The sequence below is a fragment of the Lagopus leucura genome, unplaced genomic scaffold (genome assembly GCF_019238085.1).
Source record: "Lagopus leucura isolate 7727_CA_CO unplaced genomic scaffold, USGS_WTPT01 Super-Scaffold_739, whole genome shotgun sequence".
Lineage (NCBI taxonomy): Eukaryota > Metazoa > Chordata > Aves > Galliformes > Phasianidae > Lagopus > Lagopus leucura.
The window spans coordinates 5,675,045-5,696,091 of NW_024962255.1; the positions used below are offsets into that span (position 1 = coordinate 5,675,045).

Genomic DNA, 21,047 nt, shown 5'->3' on the forward strand with positions numbered 1-21,047 from the left:
CGTTGTTAGCGCTCTTCCGATCTCGTTTGCGGCCGGACGGGGGGCGGCGGCCGCCGCAGGGCGCGCGGGACCGGGCCGCGCCGCCCTCGGGCCGGGCTCGGAGCGGCGCGGGGCGGGGGAGGGGGCCGGCGGGAGGGGAAGTGACATCAGGCGGCGGCGGGGGGGTGACCCGGTTCCGCCGAGCCCCGCGGGGGGAGGAGGGAAGGAGCTGTCACCGTGGGATTTCGTCAGCCGCCTCCCGGCCCGGCTCTGGCCCCGCTTATGTAAGGGCGGGGGCGGTCGGCGGCGTTGCCTGACGGGGTCCGAGCCCCACAGGGAGGCGGCGGGCGGCGCCGGTCTCCGCGGGCCGCTCGGCTCCTGTGCCGCTCCGAGCGGGAGAGCGGGCGGGCGGGGCGGGAGGAGCTCGGGCCCGTTGTGATCTCACGGCGAGCGAGGAGCGGAGGAGAGCTGCGACGGGCTGGGGACCCGCTTTGGTGGCGCTCCGGTACGCGGAAGTACGTCGGCGTTTCCTGATCTTTAACCCCGGTCCGAGCCGTGCGTTGTCGGTATTTCCCCGACGCTCGTCTGTTAACCTCTTTGCGTTACGTAGAGGGTGCGTTTGAGTATCGATGGTTTGATTCAAAACACCTCGCGAGATGAACTTGTTGTTCCCGTTAAAGAGGTAATCCGGGTTGTGTAACTCTGATTTCTGAAAACGAGGTCCTCCCGATTGCAGCAGGCTTCTCTTTGGAACTGCAAACCACAGGCGGCATTTCAAATACATTGATGCTTTTGCAGGTGCTGAAAGTGTCAGGGGCTGGAGATACGTGAGGCAGGGGTTTGGGAGGAACAGGGACTTTTCAGGAGTGCCATGACTTTTTGCATAAGAGTCACACAGAAATTCAGACGGCACTAAATATTTCGTATTTGTAGTTGGGAGAGCTGACTCTTTTTCTCTGCAAAATGTGTTGGTGTTGCAGTTGTGAGTACTTTCAAGCATCAACGAAGTGAACCTACTGAGTTTGATTTTTTTTTTGTTGTTGTTTTCAGATGGGGAGATCTTAGCTTTGCTCTTGGTTGGAAAATAGGAATTGAAGGCAAGATGTAAGGGAGTGAAAAATCCTCTGGTTCAGCAGCGATGTTTGAGGTAGTGCGCAGCAGCTTGTGACACTGCAAAAAGGGTGAAGATGGGCTGAAGAGTGACTGCTGTCAGCCATCCGAATGTGTTCCCAGCAGAAGTAGGGTTGGTAGATGGGCACGTGCCTTTATCATCTGTCTGCTGGATGGCCAGGAGAAGTGGTTGTCCTGCATCTTCTGCACTGCAGCACCACCTGGTTCTGAAGCCCAGATGTGATGTTCCTAATTCAATTAGCTCAGAAATGACCTTATGAGTTGCTTAGTTCATATAATAGGGGAAAGTCGACCAGATAAAAGGAAACTATTGTTAGTGAGGCAGTCTTCCTAGAACAAAACATAATGATGTTTCTGGAAACTGGTCTGACTTTTTTTGGCAGAAGCTGCTCTGGTACTTCAGGTGGAGATGAAAACATGATGGAAAGACAGCATGTCGCTTATTCAAGGAAATAAGAACAGTTCTCCCTAACAAACAGTTCACATAATAACTTTAGTGGCCTATTTCTCATAGACTATACAGTAAATGAGGGCAGATGACACTTTGGAAGTAGGATTTCTTTGATTCCATACTTTAAAGAATTATTCCACTCCCCTCCCCCACCTCCTCTTTTTTAGCAGGCTTTTCTCCAGAATGGAGGGAGCTTTCAGACTTGATTAGATTCAGACTGACTATAAAGAATTCCAATTTCCTACTGATGTATGAGCCAAAATGAAAAATAAAAAAAAAAAAAACAAATTCTGGTTTACAGAAGTTACACTTGTTTTGTGCTACGTTGCCGTTTGTCCTGTAGCTCAAGTATTTGTTTTGGAGAGGAGGCAAAATGTAACAAACTGGTCTGTCTTCCCTCTTGAGTGGAACAAAAGTAGAAACAGAACACATGCAGGGAACTGTTTAAATTTGTTCCTGTTTAATTTGTTTATATTTAAACTTTATTCTTCTGGCAGAGAAAGCTGTGGATCCGGCTGCAGTTCTAACAGCTTGTAGACGATCATGGCTCATGCTGTCTCGTATAAGCTGACCTCCATGCTCTTGGACAGGAATTTAGAAGGGTCTCCTCAGTCCTGTCTGTCGATCAAATCAATCTTACTTCTGGGGAATTGCTGTGTATCAATGCTGATCATGAACATGCATGTCGTATTTGGAAATAGTATGCTTGCTAAGCAAGCCTGAGTGCATGAGCAGAACAAGGGCTGAAGTTGTCATCGTTATTTGTGGTGAATTATTATCTGAAATATCTGAAAGACTTGAACTAGGAAGAATCTTTCTGAAAGTATGCAGTGTTGCTATACAAGCAGAGAGCCGCATGTTTAGATGTGCTTTCTGCTGATGTTTCATGAAAGCAGTACCATCTGCACTTGAAAATATGAAGCTAGAACAAAGCAATATCAGAAAGAATGTACGGATGGGGGGGTATTTGATAAGGATTTATTGTGCCTTGTCTTGATTAAATACGTGCAAATAACTCAGCTCTGAGTGACACCGGACAATAGGCTAGATGCTGCGTAAGCACGGGACCTACAGTAATGACAATATCTAGATGAATTAGTCTGTAGAATGGAGCAGGTGATATTGCTTGTGTTAAATGTAGATGCTTGGTGCTCGTAGGCTAAACAAACGGTGGAGGTGCAACCATTTGTGCTAAAATGTTTGTGAATTTGTTTCTTTCATTTTTTTTCCAACAGAGAATATGAAACAGGAGCCAAAATGACATCCCGATTTGGAAAGACCTACAGCCGGAAAGGGGGAAACGGCAGTTCCAAGTTTGACGAAGTATTTTCCAACAAACGGACCACCCTTAGCACGAAATGGGGAGAAACCACCTTCATGGCCAAATTAGGACAGAAGAGGCCCAGTGTCAAAACTGACATTTCCGAAGTTCCTAAAAAACCCCGCGTTGAAGATGAGGTAACGGAGGATCCGTTTGGGTTTGACAGTGATGAAGAATCTCTTCCCGTGTCTTCAAAGAATGTGGCACAGGGTAAAAGCTCCTCCCAGCTGGACCCAAATGAAGCTGCTCAGTCTGAGGACTTTGCTTCTCTACTTGAAGCCAACAGCAAAAGTAATCAGCCAGACGGTGGAGAAAACACTGCATCCAGCAAGCAAATACCTGCTGACAGTACTGCTCCTCTTATAAAAGAAAAGAGCACAAGCAAAAATGTAGAAGATGGAGAATGCAAAGGCAGCAGTACTAAACCCGCATCTGCAGGTACGTTTACTCAGCTGTCCAGATAGCTTTGTTATTCAATTTTTACCATTGTACATTTAGAATCAGTGCTTTCTGAAATCTTTTATGTGTTCAAACTGTAGGGCAGCCCGTAGGATATGCTATTTAACTAAAAGCACCAATAAACATCTCACATTTTGCATATTGATCTGAGATTCTCGATATTAGTTCTTCTCTCCGCAGGTTCAGATACAATATGTTAGTCCACCTTGAGTAGAATGGAATATTAACCTCCTTTTTAAAAAAAAAAACATTGTCCTGATCCCTATGCTTTTGTCTTTTTAAACATGGGATGAGTAGGGGGTAGTACAGAATGCCTTATTCTGTAGTTACTGGCCTTAGTTTAGTGAAGGTACACAGTCGCTTTGATGCAAGTGCAGATGTAGCTCATGATCTGCTTTTGTAATTATTTGTATGGACAAAGCAGTCTTCTGAACTTCAGTTGCCTAGAGGCATGTTAATTTTCTTAATTACCACATCTTTATCAATGTGTATGTGAAAAGCTTTGCATCTGTAAAAACAGAATTCTGTTAAGCTTATTTGGGGGCTGTTTCCAGAACCAAACTGAGAGATATCTTTATGCTTCAGAGAGGGAATTCACAGAACATCACTTAGGCAAGATCACATGTCATTACATCTCCTTAGAAGTTTTCACATAATGGGCTGATTAAACTGCAGCTTCTAAAATTGGGCAGAAGATCACATTAGATGAACCTTGATGAAGCTGACACCTACTGACTTGCTCTGGATTATCATAATCAACTTTAATGAGAAGTACTTATGTAACTTTGAATTCTCAGATACTGTTAACTTATCCTTGGGATCAGAAATTGGAGTGGACTTGTTCACTTCATAATGCAGTAGACAAGGAAGATGCCAAATAGCGCAAGATATACACAGCTCAGTAATTTTGTGAGATAACCTTACTGAAAGAAAACCAAGACATGGAGATGGAACTTCAGTTTGACAGATGAATTGGTGGAATCTGTAGTTTTCTTCCTGTTTTACTCTTATTTTCCTGCTGAAATATTTCTGATTTTCATGTGGTTTTCTGTGGAATATTAATCTGTAAATGTGGTACACTCTCATTTGGTAAATACAGTTTGGTTTTCTGAGTTTGAATTTAGAGATGGGAGAGTCTCCTCCCCCAGTATTTACAAGGAGAAAGCAGTGAGTTTTCCTGCTTAATAGCAGCACAATTTTAGGACGAAATGGCTTCCACGTGTAAGTCTTGTTTGATAAGTATTTTTTGAGTTGGAAAAGAGCGCTTGCAAGCTGTGGAGAGAAAATTCGTGGTGCATGAAATGCCAGGAGGAACAGACCTTAACAAACCCTAACTTAGGGGAAGTTGCTTAACAGTTCACTGAGTATCTGCTCACCTGGCGTGCTGGCTGCAGATCAGCCAGAAAGTGTGGGATGAGGCGCATCTTGGCCTGATAATGCTCTTCTTTCAGACTGCATTCTTGTGAACAGTTTAATCTTTGTTTCATTGTATGTAGAAACCTATTCTGTAAATCTTTTTCTTCAGAAATTAAGTTCAAACGAAAGTATTGAAGTAAGTATTAGAAAACCTGGACTGTAGCTTTGATGACAGCGTTTATTTTGGACAGGTAATATAAATGAAACTTGGAGAGTTTAAGCAGATACTGTGCTTGTGTGTAGTAACCAAAATAAATATGTGGTCCCTGAAAATGTCACTGGGAACATTGAGCAATTAGAGATAGTGGTGTAGTCAGCCAGTATAAATATGGCTACTTCAAAAGCTTCTTTGTCGTGTTGATTATTAAGTGAAGTCTGATGGTACCGGGCTGTTTATCAGACCTGAAGAGGGTTAATTTTTTTATAGCCCCTTGTTATCCTTAGCTGTATAGTGTATGTACTTCACTGCTTACATATCCTTACCTTTTCCATAATCATTCTCAACTACTTGGTGACTCTTGCGCTCTACCAGATTCAGCCAAACTTGTTCAAAGAGCTTATAGATCCTGGAGACAGCAAGCTGTAGCATTCCTGAAGAGTGGAGAGAAATAAAGAAAGAACGGTGTTAATAGTCCCACCGTGAGAGAGACTGCAATGTGAGCTCAACCTTAACCCACATACTGTGGTGCATATCTAGTATAAGAAACTAGGTTATATAGGTGCTGATGTTCGTGCTGCACTTGTTTTAAGTGCTTTTTGCTAGTCCTTGGCATGATATTGAATTAAGAGAGATAAGCCAAGGTCTCAGAACTTTCTGGTAGCGTGTTTTGTCGTTGTGTTGTAATCCTTATGCTTGAATAAAGTGAAAACTGTGGCTGTCACAAACTGAGAATTACTCTTCAGCCTAACTTTGCTCCAAATGTACTTCCTTACCTCAGTGTTCATTTCTTTGTTAAAATGAAGGTGATGCAACATCAGTTAATTTTAACTAATATTTGGTATTAAAAGGGAGTCTGTTGTTGTTTCAGTGGTTGTGCAACTTTTTTTGTGATGCGGTTGGGGATCTTTATCTTTTATTTAAAATGGCATGACTTGTGGGTCTTTTTTTTTCCCCCAGTTGCCTTTGGCTTGTAGTTGTGACAATCTCGTTTAGAGGGCTTTGAGAAGCTCTTAATGTGGAAGGCTTCTCCTAATCTTTCCCTTCTGTCGCTTGATCAAGGCTTGAGGCAGAGTGAAGAATGTCCATGAGTAATCCTGTGTGTGAGAGGCAATTTGCAGGTAGTAGGAGTTCAGGTAACTCAGAAATAGCAAAAGAGTATTCAGTATTAATAGCCACTGTTAGATCACCTTTGTTAAGGTAGAAGAATGTGTTAACTGGAAAGAAAATGGAGTCATTTGAAAGTTATTGAAATAGTAATTTGTATCGTGCAGAAATGCAACAATTCAGTAGCTAGCAGGTGAACTTTTTATGAGGGAGGCAGATTTTCACTCTTGGTACCAGAAGGACAAATGTGGCTGTTGTGTGCTGTATAGTTCAGTTCTTAGGTGTTCCTCAGTAGCTCTTAATGCCCTTATTTCTCACCTGGGGCTCATGCACATACCAGTAGCAAATCTCAATGACAAATGCAATCTTGCTTAGTAACTTCAGCTTATGCAGTGCAGGAAAATGTGGTACAGTTTTGCTTAACCACTTCATGACTTCCCATGTACAGAGCCTAGCTTTACTTAGCTGCCCAGAAAGAGGAGCGAGTGAATAGAGTAAGGTGCAGAAAACAGTTGTTCTGAGAGGAAGATAGTGTGAGCCATCAGGTCTGTTCCCTATGGACTGTCCTGATAGTTCTGTGATGATGTGTCTGCAAAGCCTCTGCATCCTGATTGTGTGGGTGGGGTGCCCTATCTTTAGAGCTACGTTTCAGCTTCTCAAATGCAAGGTTAGCGATACTCCAAAATTACATTGGGCAGCAAGATTTGTCAGCATCTCTGAAATTCTTTCAGAGCTTCTATTTTGTGTGTAACAGTGGCACGGTCATTTAAGATAATAGTTAGACTTTAGTGATCTTACCTTATCTTCCTTTTGCAGAGCTGTTGAATGTATTTTGTTTACTGATTCAGGAAGAATTTCGGTTATGTCATGTTCTGTCCAAAAATGGAGCAAAAAAGCTGGGGGGAAATGAATGAGGCCTGTGCATTTGGCTGTCTTAGGAGACAGCTGGTAGCAGCCATGATTAAGAAGAACTGCAGCTGTGCTCAGGCTGGCTCAAAACATTAAGAAAGCAATAGCTGGGAGTGGGAATGGTTTGGCAGAAGATGTGTACCTGTAGGATTTCAGTGTGGCAAAGCTTATTTAGGTGGCTGTGTTAATGCAGAGTATACACTTGATGTTTATCCCCCCACCCTTCCATTGTCTCGTTCTTATGTTTCCTCCTGTTTGTGTTGTCCCTTCTCCTATACGTGCAGAATACTGTGATAATGCTTTTCTTTTTTCAAAAGTACGAAAGAACTGAAGTTCTGCTTAAATTTCAATGTGTATAATTGATCTGCTAAATTAGAAATGCTTGAGAAAACACTAGGGAAGTAAGCTTCTGGTTGTGTGTCAGAAGGTCTCTGGACACAGTGTTCTCTCATTTTTAAAAAGTTGAACTAACTGCATTCAGAAAAGTTGTTGGGTGCTCCCAGAAGGAAGAGCCTGCGAAAACGTATACCTCTCTCCAGCTGGCCTGGCGTGCAGGGGTGTAGGAAGCAGTTGGTGAGGCAGCCATTTCAGGCTCCAACTGCTGAGATCTGTAGTACTGTATTGCTACTGTACCATTAACTGCATGGAAAATGTTATTCAACTCCAAGCTGTTAGTTCATATTTTCATTTAAGAAACTGCAACTGTATTCAGTAAAAGGTTTCAACTTATTTATGAGTGGTGGTTGAAACCAGACTGACTTAAAAGTCTAAGGATACATTTTTAATGGTTATTAGTGCTGCTGTATTATAATTTACTTCATTACTCTGTTTTCAGAAGGGCTTACAGTACAGAAATTGGTGGAAACAAACATTTATTAGCATGTGCCAGCTACTTGTGTTGCTGGTGACACTTTGTCTTGCTTTCCCTGCAAGGGGGAAGCAGTTATCTTGCTGGGTCAGCTTTCTCCTGCTGTTCCAAGTGAGCAATGCCCTTCTCAGTTACCAGGGAAGAGTAACGTGCCTGTTCCACTGCGCTTTTCATCACAGGTGAGGATGTGAGGCAGAAAAGTAAGGATTTTGAAGAAGTTTTGCTCTGGCTGACGGGAGCTGCAGGAGCTGTTGCTTTTACGTTAGCATGTGACAGCTGCTCCAAATCCCTGATGGTACTTTGCTTTCCCAGCAGGAACAAATGTCTGTGAGGGATTACTTCATATGGCATAAACAGAGGTCCAAGGTGAGCAATCATAATATGGTGCTGAGGATTTGGTCTTCTGCAGGAAGCCCCAGTCTGGGGTGTTTCACCAGCAGCAGTCCTTCTGACAGCCAGCATACAGGCTGGCCTGAGCTCTTCTTACAGAACCCTGGCAACCTTGCACTTGTCTATTTCAGAATTTCTGCATTGAAGATTTGTATTTCTTTAAGAATTGTCTGGTTTGTTGCATGAGGCCCAAGTGCAGTTTTGCATCACTAAATGAAAGAAAAACTGGGCACTGTGTGATGACTCACCGACAGAGATGCCAGCACAGGTTCTGTCCAGCTCCGCAAAGTCATGTGCTGGGTGCCTGGGTTAAAGCAGTGGCTTTTTAGGTGCTGTATCATTAAATGGAATGGCTGTGTCTAGGTGATATGCAAAAAAAATTGAATGTGTCTTCTAACAACCTGTATGTTTAGAGTAACCAGCTACAGTGAGGAGCTGTAGTGTATTGGAACTCATTAATGTGTATCTTTTTAAATAGTAAATTTGGACTTTCCATATAAATTACTTCAGAAATTTTCATATTCAGAATATACGAAAGGGAAACAGAGAAACAAAATTTTTTTAAGGAACATAGTTTTGTGATAGCAATAAAGTAAATCTTATCAATTTAGGGTTTTCATGGAACTCTGCAAAATACAGAGAACTTAAAGCATCTTCAAAGAAGCAAAACTGTCTGTTCAGCCTGAATATGAACTTGGTGGGAATTCATTTTGATTCCAAGTGTAGAGAGTGAGCATTACTTAGAATCTGTAATCATAGCTTTGGGATATGGTGGTTCTGTAATTTTATCTGTTTCAGTGAGTGTCAGCTATGAAACTGGTCTTGAGAGTCTAATCTTTTGAGGCTCTTATGCATCTTATCTTCTGTTTATGCCTGCTAACAGATCTTGCAGGCATCAATGGATAAAGATGTTATCTAAATGGCAAATTTTGCCCATTTCTTAGAATTGTGTATTTTATATCCATAAGCTTTTTTTCTGTTTCCCAGCTGTTCAATCTTAGGCAGAAAGCATAGCAAAGGCATTTAGTCTGTAACCTTTTCTCCTTACCAACCAAAATATTTGATTTCCCATGTACAGTAGAAGAAAGAAAGTAATGAAACTCATTTTCATATTTGGAAAAAAAGATGGCTTTTTCTACAGCTAGTAAATCTGTCCAAACCAGTGAAGACACTGTATGTCTTGGTTGGGCTCTCTTCCCAGAAATGAAGAATATGATACAAGCACCGGGTAAAGATTCGTCTTTTCCTTTAGCTTGGCCAGCTTCAAGTTGTAAAGTGATGTAGCATTATGCTCTGGAAAATTGGTGAGAGTTATAACTAAGCCATAATAAATGTTCCTGAATGTTGAGGAACATCAGGCAGAGCTCATAATGAGCTTACAAACTGCTTCCTCCATCTTGTGTCAGTGCTCTGTTCTCGTACTGGATCCCATTAATGTATGTGCCCTCAGTGCTTGGAGATAATGGATAGCCGGGTCCTGGATACCAGTCTCTACTTTTAATCTTAAAGCCTGCTTTTTTGATGTTTCTTTTTTTTTTGCTTTTGCCTCTGCCTAGGTGGTCAGATGTCATTTGGAGAGAAATAGAGGAATATCAAGTTGGATTCATGCCACCTGCCTGCCCTTTAAAAGACGTCATTGCCTTTGACTAACTTTAACATCTATGCGTTCAGAATAAATTCTGTGAATTTGTGTGACTAATAACAAAGAAACCTAGCTTAAGTCTGAACATTAGTTTTCTGTGGTTAGCAATTTAATCATGTTCTTTTTAGTTTTAAAATGAAGGCTTTTCCAGCTGGCTGCACAGCAGTGAAGGTGTATAAGTTCCCATTCAATACAAGTAAAAGAAGGCAGTACGTCTTTCATCCACAGCTTCAGGAAACCTTGGTTAGCAGTCACCAAGAACTGGTAGAAATGAGAGAAAACTCACTGAGTTCGTAGCACTAACAGGGTGCTCTGCTGTCCTGCAGCTCTTCTGAGCAGCGCTTTGCGTTGGGAGTCACTGTAGCTACACACTGAGAGGCCAGCCTGGGCTCAGAGTAGCTTCTAAATGACAGCAGGGCACTGCAGCTCTATTGCTGAATTGTTAACCAAAAGATGCAGTGTTCGACTTCAGGCAATTGGTGTTGGATTGGAAATGATGATTTGATTTTTTGGAGTTGAAATTGATGTTTTCAGCTTTGGAACTGAGCTGCTTAATTCTTATGAGTTAATTGGAAATTAGATTGAATTGAAATAGGGTCTGGCGTGGGGTATATATTTGCTGGTGTCTGGTTTGGATGATGGTAATTTTGTCAACAAGAGTGTTAGGTTTCCAAAGGGGTTTTTTCCCATCGGCTTTGTTTAGGATTGTATCTTGGTATATGTTGTACCCTGAGCACATTCAGACTGTGAAATCATTGACTCTTGCAGGTTGTTTAGCTAGTGGCAAGAGTTGAGCTTTATTCGGAGCTTCAGTTTTCCCTGTCAAGTAGGAGGTACTTGGTCAAATGTCAGATCTATAGTGAGAAACGGAGGGAGATGCTATTAGGACTTCCCTTTCTGCATTAGCACACTTAATACTTTTAGGCTTTGCCTGGAACCAGTTGTGACCTTGTTTGACTTAATGCAGCTGTAACACTGTTTTGGTGTACCATGAGCAGGGATGAGGATGGTACCATAATGTGTACCCCAATGCTAGATGTGTAACACTGGGTTGTTTCAGTACAGTGTTGTTACTGTAAATATTCTGTAATGTCATCGGAGATATGAGAAGGTAGAGACTTGAGCTGTATAAAAAATTCCGGTAAAGATCTCTGAAGCTGTCCAGTCAAAAATCTAAGGTCCTGTAGTTTGCCTTAGTGGAATGTGAGGAAGATGGGTAGAAATCCTGGAAACACTGCAAGCTCCTGAGATGGCTCTGCACCATGCAATGCTTCTATCCTCTCCTCCTCTGTCCCCACTTTCTCCTCCCTTCTCCCCAGGTACTTTCAGGTGGGCTCTGGTGTTCTCGGACTGTATTGCCTTCCAAAATCACTAGACAGAAAGCTTTGCATGAATTACTCTCTGATAGTTTTTGAGCCATGTGAATAAATGATTTCTCAGTCCTCTTTTTGAGTTGTCTGCCCACGGTAAGAAAAGGTTTGTGTTAACATCAGTGGTCCAGCTTGACTTGTCCAGCAAGGCATTTGCTCTGGAAGAGCTGCTGGACTTTATTTTTTGTTCTTTAAGACAATATGTAGCTTAAGATGGAAGGTAAGAAGGAAGCATACTGGAGGTTGTTGTCCAGTCTTCAATTACTGTTATTTTTATGGATTAAAAAGTTAAAAAGAGTTAAAAAGAAAATGACTTTTTTCACTCTGCCAATTCCTGGACACCTAGCAATTTTTTTGAAGACCTTTTACCATCTCAGTAAGTCTGTATGATGTTTTCTGCTAGATGATTGAGCGAAATATTTTGTTGTGAGATCTCTACTTTTTCCGTCTAGTATGATGAAGAAATAGTGGTGCTTCTGAGGATGGTCAGAGGGCAGGCTTTGACTTAGACACCTTCTAAAATAAGCACCCATAAGGCATCTTAATGAAAAGGTGAAGTTAAAATTTGAGACATCTTAAAGTCAAAGTTATCAAGAACCGACCGAGGGACGTAGGTGTAGTGTCCATATAGAATGTTTCACTTTCTTAAAGAAAAATTTGTGTCGAATGGTCATCAAAGCTGGTTGGGAGATGAATCACTGTATTCACTTACCTGAAACTGGAGTTGAGTTGTGTGCATCTGACTGAAAACATCTTGGTGTGTTTAGTGAGGGGGAGCAGGAGTTGCTCTTTTTATATTTGTCAGCATTTCTTAAGACATCCCTATCTTTCTACTGATGTAAACTAAACCATAAAATAAAGCAAGGGGGTACATGTGGGGGTATTGTTCCTTCATGTGATAGCCTTATTTTGCCCGCAGTCAGTTAGATTGGTTCTCTCATACTTTAGTAATTAAGTTCTAGAGACTTAAACAAATGGTAGTTACTGCACAATGTTGTTACGGTTCTTAGAAATGTTGTACTAATACCTGGAAGAAAGACTAGTGAATTATATTGTTATGTGATACTGCTGATCTGGAATTACCTGGGAGATTTTTTCTGTCATATGAACCCTGGAAGAGCTTAATTGCAGTTGAAATCAGGAGGAGAAATTATCCTGCCTCTTCCAAACCACAGAGTATCTAATCATACACATTTAATATATATTTTTTTTAATTTTCTTTGTGCATTTTGCATCTGTAGGTAAATTGAAATGTTGCAGTTTCCTACAGTCCTGCTAGCTTCAGCTGTAATAGCCAGCACAGGTGGCGACTGTAATTTTTAAAATCAAGTGTAGATTATTGGGTTCACTCATGTTGTACACCTTTAGCAGTGAACGAGCAATTTGTGAGTGAATGCTTACAGAAACTCCTGCCTGGCTGCTGTTGATCTGCTGCTGGTGAGAAGACAGGGGATTGATCAGGTATTCCTTGAGGAAGTACTAACCTGAATGTAACCATTCAGTTTTCCACTAGTGCATTGTGACAATCCAGTTTTAGAGCCAAACTTTGTCTCTTGTACAGAAAACAGCTTACTGGTGAAATTTTTCATCAGCCTCGCTTATGAAAAACCTTTGTGGTTGCAGTTAGTGTACTCCCTAAACTTTAGGGAGTGTGCTTTAGATAGTGATCTTTAGTGGAAGAGCTAAAAGTGTACTCTCTGAGTATTTTAAATTATCTTTAAATACTCCATTTTGTGCTTAAGAACTGGAAGTTTGAGAACATATTTGCATGTGTGTGTTACAGGGCAGTCATGCTTCTTGTGATGCTGTAGCAGCAGAGTGTTTATAAAATGACAGTAAGATTTTTTTCCCTTGTAGTTTGTTAGTTTATTTGTAAACAGATTCCCTGTTTTTGTTTGTTTGTTTTAAAGTATTGGAACTGGAGTGTATGAGATACAGATGAATATTTGTTTGGCCTGTTCAGTCTGTTTTCCAAGGATGATAGGTACATCCTCCTGAACGAGGAAAGGCTGAGATACCTGGGAATCTTTAGTCTGACAGAGAAGGCTGAGAGGGGATCTCATCCCTGTTTATAAATATCTAAAGTGTGGGAGTCAAATAGATGGGGCAGGCTCTTTTCAGTGGTGCAGCAGGACAAAAGGCAGTGGGCAGAAACTGGAATGCAAGAAGTTCCATGCAGACACAGGGAAGAACATCGCTGTACAAGTGATGGAGCACTGGAACAGGCTGCCCAGAGAGAAGGTGGAGTCTCCTCTGGAGATGTTCAAGATCCATCTGGATGCCGACCTGTGTGGCCTGCTGTAGGGAACCTGCTTTAGCAGGGGGGTTGGACTTGATGATCTGCAGAGATCCTTTCCAACCCCTTCAATTCTGTGATCTTATTTTGTGCTTTACAGTGTAAAAAATAGCTGTTATGATAATGATTGAAGCTGTCCCAGTTCTACCAGTAGAACCTGACTGTCAAATAATTCAGAATCTGTTTTTATATAGGGACAGCTGTGATGTAATGTGTGTATGGTCATACGTATTCCATTTCTTTCTTGGGAAGAATAGATTTTATTTGATCCTGATATGACATAGGATAGAAAAACCGTTGCCCTTCTAGATACATGTACTGAAACTTCTTTGTAGCAATTCAACAAAATATTGAGTAAGCAAAGACTGACGTGTGTCAATTGTATGTATTCTACATTTTAAAACTATGGAATAGGAGCATTAAGGCTACAAAATGAAATGTACCTTAGTGAGAGACTGAAAATCAAATTTTGTAGGTTGAATTTGCTGTGTTTCATGTCTGTGTACAATTGCAGCCTTCAGTTGTGTGGTAATACAAGACACGGGAGGGGAAAGAACACATTGTATGTTACCAAGTGCCATAATATTGGTTGGGCATGTCAGGTTATTGCTAGCAACAAATAGAAGTGGGAGTAACAAGATTTCTGGTAATATGTACTGATAGTGGAAGACCAAGATTGAACAAGATTCCATTGCTGAGCTGGTTAGGATTGATGTTCTTTAGAGAATTTAGTATTACATTTTATATACACTGCAAAGAGATTCTTTTTTATTTCTAGCTGACTGTTGGAGCTTCAGTGTGAGACATGAGGTAAAATCCCAGAAGACTTGGATGCAGTCTGAGATACTACTTTTTAGTCCTTTATCCCTGAGGAGTTGCACCTAGGGTTAGATCCGTTTCCTGCAAAACTTGGCTGGCTCATCATTTCTTTTAGTAGAATTTCTTGTGCATTAAAATTCTTTTACAATCAGTGTGAGCGTGCATGGGCATTTAGATGATGCAATTTTGATTTTCAACGAACAAAAAAATCCTAGAAAAGGTGCTGGTGCTTGCTTTCCTCATCAAGAAGTTTGAAACCTTTTGGTAAGTGTAGTGAAATTTCTATGCCACTTGGGTAAATGGTGTCTGATTAAGTTTAGAGAGATCAGGACTAGTGCTGAAAGCTGCTGAAGTGTTCATATTAGTGGTGAGTTTGGAAAGCATTTGCTGCATAACAACGCCAAAGCTTAGGAATTTGCTTGCTATGAGTGGAGTGTCCTCCATTACTGTGGCATTCTGTACCTGTTTCTTGACACAAATTCTCTTCTAGCATTTTGTTCTACCCATCCCTATCACAGTTCCTTCTGAGTCTATGGTACAATTTGTCATTTGATACCAAAAGTAATGGTTTCTCTACTAGAAGTTCTCTCTTTCCTGGCATTACTGTAGTGTGAGTGTTGGTCAGATCTGACAAAAACTGCTTATAGCTGAATTTCTTCTTGACAATGTAGGAAAGATGCAAGCGTGGCTGTGGATCAGACAAGTATAAGAACACAGAATCATAGAATGGCCTGGGTTGAGAAGGACCACAATGATCATCCGGTTCCAACCCCCTGCTATGTGCAGGGTCGCCAACCAGCAGACCAGGCTGCCCAGAGCCACATCCAGCCTGGCCTTGAATGCCTCCAGGGATGGGGCATCCACAGCCTCCTTGGGCAACCTGTTGCAGTGTGATAGCTTTGGCGGCAGCTGTTCCTTGGATTTGTAGAAGTTCATTATTAAAATTGGTCTTGTAGTAATTCACTTTATGGTTGTGATGAGAATCAGTTTGTCTCTTTTTCTTCGGGAGGTCTGAATGTTTCAGTTGGATACAGCAAAATGAGATAACAGTTGCTGAGATGTGTGCTGTTCTGTTCAGGGTACGTTGATCAAGACTGTTAAGGTACAAGGTGTAAGGATCTGACATCTGTAGCATTTTTAGTGCAGGTCGTACGGAATTACTTTCACTGGTTTTAGTAGCTGTACAGTTAGCATGGCAGGCAGGGGGTTATACTATAGTTTTCAGGAAATTAAGTTAATTGGTATGTCTAGCCAGTGCTGATTTCCATTTCTACTGTTACGATACCTCACTGCTGTGTAGTTCTTCGACCAGAACATACAAATGAGTGGCTGTAACTTGCTCCTGCAGCCCCTTTACTGAACACAGTGGGCAGCCATGTGTCTTGTGGTATTAAAACTGAGTATCTGCAAACTTAGCTAGTCTACTGATTCTTATGTGTGATGGATCCGGTTCCTTTCAAGTTGCAAAACGGAAAAAGCTCTTTAAGAAGAGTGTGAAACAAAGGAGGTCTTATAGCATATGCATAACAAAACTTCTAACTTTGTCCTAACTGTTCTAACTCTGAAGTACTACCGTAGTTTCAGTTGTTTATTACAAAAAGGATTTTGTGGGGAGGATAATACAGCACCCATATCCTATGTATCCAGATTTTTATTTCCCCTAGCGTAATTAGAAAATGCATTATGACCATCCTTTATCCCTAATTATTCATTGTAAGACACTGAGAAACAGATTAGGGTTTTAGCCATATCGGATGTTTCATTACTGACTTCTCTTTTTTTTTTTTTTTTTTTTTTTAATTTTGCAAAGGTTGCATACGAAGTATGTAGTGCATGCATTTACGGCTTTCTGTTTTGGTTGGGGTTTTTTTTTTTTTTTCATGATATGTTCGTTTTCAAAATGACACTCATTTCAAACTGGTGTGTGTTTTTGCAAGTGATCATGAAGACACTTTATTATAGCAACAGCTTTAAGCTGGAATGCTTAGAAAACCTACCAGTATGGGTTGGGAGGATTGAGAACCTTTTAATGTTCTTTGTTATTAAGCACTGAATATTTACTGTTATTGTGATTTTTTCTAAGTTTGTCTGCAAGTGTTGATTGTTGTTTTAATCGTGCTTTTTAGCAATCATTTTTTTTTTTTTTTTTTTTACGTGTGCAGATAAAACGCAGAATTTGAATGAAGATGATGAGAAGAACAGTCATTTCATCTTTGAGACTGCTGAAGACAGTAACAAAACAAATGCTGAGACTACGGACACTTCTGGATACAAAACTGAAGCCAAGGACTTGCCTGATTCTTGGGACTCCCACGCTGGAAAACCAACAGACTCTGTATCAGAAGCATCTCAGACGAAGGGGCCTTTAAGAACTCACTTGTATGAATGGGATGATGAACCTGAAGACTCCAGAACTGGAGAGTACGTATTAGATTTTGACAGTGAGCATCTCTCAGAGATGAAGAGCAAGGATGAGGAGGGTGATAAAGAAGATACAGAAAATCCAAAGGAAACCATTTGTGAAGAACTTGTGCAAACTATTCCTAGGCCAAGCAACTGTAGGACATACTGTAGATCCAACAAAGCAAAACAACAGGGGGCAACAAACTTTGACAAGCTAATGGATGGCACTAGCCAGTCTTTATCCAAAGCAAACAATGAGTCAAATAACGATGGTCTGAACCCAGCAAAAAAAGCTTCTTTAAGTAGTGGGACCAGTTACAGAGGGACGGTTGGACGGACTAGAGACTACACTGTTCTGCATCCATCTTGCTTGTCAGTTTGTAATGTTACTATACAGGATACTATGGAACGCATTGACGAATTTACCACAGCAACCCCTACTGACTTGGGAGAAGCTGGACGTTTAAGAAAAAAAGCAGACATTGCTACTACAAAGACTACAACCAGGTTTCGACCAAGCAATACCAAATCCAAAAAGGATGTCAAATTAGAGTTTTTTGGGTTTGATGATCAAGATGAGGGAGAGGGAGATGAAGGTGCCTCTAGAAGTTCTGGGAGTTCCAATTACAAAATTAAGTACTTTGGGTTTGATGACTTGAGTGAAAGTGAGGATGAAGATGAAGAGTGGCAGATAGCGGAAAGGAAAGCTAACAAAAAAAGAACTAGAGCTGCACCATCACCCTCACTACAGCCAACTTCTGACAGCAATGAAAACTGTTCCCAGGATAATCAGGTCAATACTAACACAGGTAAGCAGAGCTCTTCTAGAATACACGTAAAATACTTGAATTCGGTTCTTTATTTTGTTCTTTTTGTAATGTACTGAAGAGTTTGTGAAATGCTATCCTTGGCTTGGAAATTCAGAAGTCACATTTGCTTATTTCTGCTGTGGTCTTATTGCTTGCTGTTTTGTATCTGTTCTGAAATATGTTTTATGTCCCTTAGTGTCATGATAGAGGTAAGAGGATTTTCTTAAAAGAAGATTCTTACCTCTTTCCTTATACATACAGTATACTGTATTACAGCATACAGTACTCATGCCTGGAAGGCAGATATCTTTCTACAGAAGCAAATGCAAAACTGCTGAACTGAGAGCAGAAAATTGTGCTTTTTGAATGTATTTGTAACAGTTCAAACTACACTCAGGAGAGGAAGGCTGTGGGGCTGTTGAAGGACATGTCAGCGTGCTGCCTTTGTGCGTTCCTCTGCGTGTTGAAGAACTTCCACTTTTGTTGCCAGTTTTCAGCAGCAATGCTGGTATCTCTTTAATGCAGGTCGTACATGTCGTATATTTCTGTGTACACAGATGCACAGACACATGAATGAAAGTGTTTAGGCAGAATTTGCTGAGGAAGTTCTGGTGTTTGGGTGCCTTTGGAAAAATGAGATTGTTGTTTGGTTGTCTGTGTGTTCCATGTGGTGACTGAGCAAGGCTGCGGGAAGATATGTTGCTGGAGTAGGGGAGGAATAACTTTGGTGCAAGTCTTCTTTTATTTTTTCATATTCAGTAGTCTGGTATCAAAAAAATTTGTGCATGTTGTATTAAGTCTTTCCAAATCCTGCTCTAGGAATCTCATGGTCCTTCACTTTGGAGCATGAAGCTGCAGAGTTTTTATCCCTTCGTTGAAGGGTAAGACTTTGTCTTGAGGAGAGTACTGAGGTCTAGCCTTAGAAATGCTGAAGAAACTGCTGTTTCTCTATACAAATAGTTTCTACTGAAATAAGTGAGAAATAAGAGTTTGTAGGAAAAGATGTTCTTTTCTCTGTTAAAATTACATGGTTCTCTAAGAACAGAATTGTTTGTAGGACCTTTGAAGCAAAGGTAAGTATTACTGCTAATGATTTTTATGAACATTAGGAGGAACTTGACAATGATACTATACTGGAAATGTGTTTTCAAGCAAAAATCAGAGTTGTCTCTAGTTATGGTGAGACACTTGCATTCCAAACTGTTTGGAAAATGGGTTTCACTTACAGGGTCACTTATGAAATGCCCTAAGTTCTTCTCTCTGACAAGTCTTTGTTTAGCCATTTGTTCCAAGGGAAAAAAAATCTCTCATACAGTTAAGGCAGCTGAGATGCTGATCCCTCAAACATTCCATTCTGCTGCTGTGCTCTGGAGCCTCAGTGTATCTCCAGTTTGCATTCAGCACTGCAGTCACAAAGGAGACGGGTATGTTCTGAGCTGTTGCAGGTTATTTCTGACATGTTTTGAAGAGATTGCCTTGGCACAGGTGGATGTAGGTTTGTTTACTGAAAGTTTTCAGCTGGGGGAAGGTAAGTTTAGTAACACAAACATGCAAATCAAATTAAAGGGAGCTCCAAAGACCAAATGGACAGCATCGTTAGTGCAAGAAAAAATGCAGAACAGGTCAGTAAAGTTTGTTAGCCTTAGACTGTCTCACTGAACTGTCTTTTCTATTGTTCAGTTGTCCGCTAAGTTCACGTGCTGAAGTGGTAAAAAGCTTGAGATGTCTGGCTTTTAAATTCTTTAATCATTTTCACAGCCACTTCTGTTGTAGTGGAGGCACCTCCTAACTTTGAGCTGGAGATTATTAGTGAAGTTTTGACTTCTAGTTCAGGTTGCCTTTTCTAACTTTTATTTTTGTGGTTGCGGTCTCAGTTATCTCATCCTAGCCACAGAAACAGCCCTGTGATGTGAAGGCCTCCCAGCTGCAGGCATTTGGAATGCCAGGGGCTAAAAATGTGAATTGGAACTCACTAGCTCAGGAGCAGTGCCTGTGTCTATCTGGTAGCCAGAATGCAGGATGACTCCAGTAAAGAGAAGCTCTTACTGTTCAAGTGATTCAATTGCTTGACTCTATGAATCAGTTGGCAATTGTATTCAAGGGAAATCTGAAGTAATGGTGAAGACAAGAATGTCTTAACCAAAAATACCAATTTAAAGCTGCAGCTTTGTATAGCACACCTGCTTGTTTGGGACAGTGATATGCTGGAATAACTGCCTCAGTTTGTCTTCCATAAAAGACCCTTTCTTCCTGCTCTTTTGTTTAGTTTTGAAAATCTGGTAATATGTGAATGCAGTGCTTTTAGGATACCTAGAAGGCCACAAAGAACATTGCTCCAATAAGAGCAATCCAGATCATTTTATGATATTAACTATAGAAGCATTTGGTGTGTTAACAGTATCAAAAAATGCAGTGTGACTATAATAAGTAGGAGGAGTTAAAACTTCTTGAGAAATTGAATTTAAATGCATTTAATTTGATTGAATTAGTGTCACACAGGAGCAGAATTTCAACAAAAGCTTAAATGATTTAAAATTGTGGCTTAATTGCTGTAGAGTGCTACTAATCATTATTGATCACAATAGCAGCTCCAGATCTCATTGCGAACTGAGGTTGATGAAGTGGATGTAAATGCATCCTGCATTTCTAATAACTTTCCTGTTTGCTGTTGTTGTGGCCAAGTGAGTTACTTCTTAGCTTTTAATCTGGAATAGAAGGCTCTGTTCCTGGTGGCTTGTTGGACCTTCTTTGGGAATTGCGGTCGGGGCCTTAAGGATGTGTGTCTGAGCAGTTGGATTTGACTCCTTTAACTGGTAAGTTCCAGTAAAAGACTCAGCTGACTTCTGAGTAGACTTGAGAGTAGTTTCGTATTATTTAAGTTAAGGGTAGTTAGAACTGGTCCATAATTATTTCTGTTTTAGACTAAATTTATTCATTCACCTTGTAGAAAGGCTCAGGTTGTGCTGCGTTGTCAAGCTGCTGCTGACGACTGAATGGAAAACAGCTGGGCTGGGCTGAGTGGGCCTCTGCCTTCCCTGCTGTAGGTGTTGAAGTTGACTGCTTTGGGGGCTCATTTGCAGAATATTTCTATCTCCAGCACTAGCTAAATTTTGTGTAACTGCAGTTTGAAACTCATTTGCTCAGTTTTGCTTTCAGTTACTTCTTCTCCGAAGGACTTTGGCTGGTCTGGTTCACTCAGTGTGCTGAGGATTAGAGTAACTGATCCAGCCTGCTTGTGGTTTTGCAGTGCAGAGCTCAAACAGCGGCAGCTGCTTCAGAATAGATCAGTTTTCTAAACTGTTCATCAGATGAAAAAGTGCTGCTCATTGGCTCTCTTTATTGCTCTTTTGAAATTTTATGATAGCTTCTGGTTTGTGCCAAGTCAAAGAACATTAGTTGGTCACCAAGAGATAATGCTTCAAATGCAGCACAAGTTTGAAGAAGAAAGTAGGGCAAGGATTTAATTAGATTGTGAATTACAGGTTTGCAGTCCAGAACTAGGTGGTACAAATACTGAGGC

The 21,047-nt window shown here is 41.0% G+C and overlaps 1 protein-coding gene across 4 annotated transcripts in view; it reads left to right on the forward strand.

Annotated features, from left to right (window-relative positions):
• WAPL (WAPL cohesin release factor) overlaps nucleotides 1-21,047 on the forward strand; it is a 58,936-nt gene that overhangs the window by 269 nt on the left and 37,620 nt on the right. For 2 of the 4 annotated variants that reach the window (XM_042863012.1, XM_042863015.1), the window contains exons 1-3: nucleotides 638-661; nucleotides 2,797-3,320; nucleotides 16,478-17,527. In XM_042863012.1, coding sequence (XP_042718946.1) covers nucleotides 2,819-3,320; nucleotides 16,478-17,527 — 1,552 coding nt within the window. In that variant the 5' untranslated portion in view covers nucleotides 638-661; nucleotides 2,797-2,818. Of the gene's footprint in view, nucleotides 1-414; nucleotides 495-637; nucleotides 662-2,796; nucleotides 3,321-16,477; nucleotides 17,528-21,047 lie in introns of those variants that run through there. The other 2 variants (XM_042863013.1, XM_042863014.1) reach the window with 2 other exon arrangements.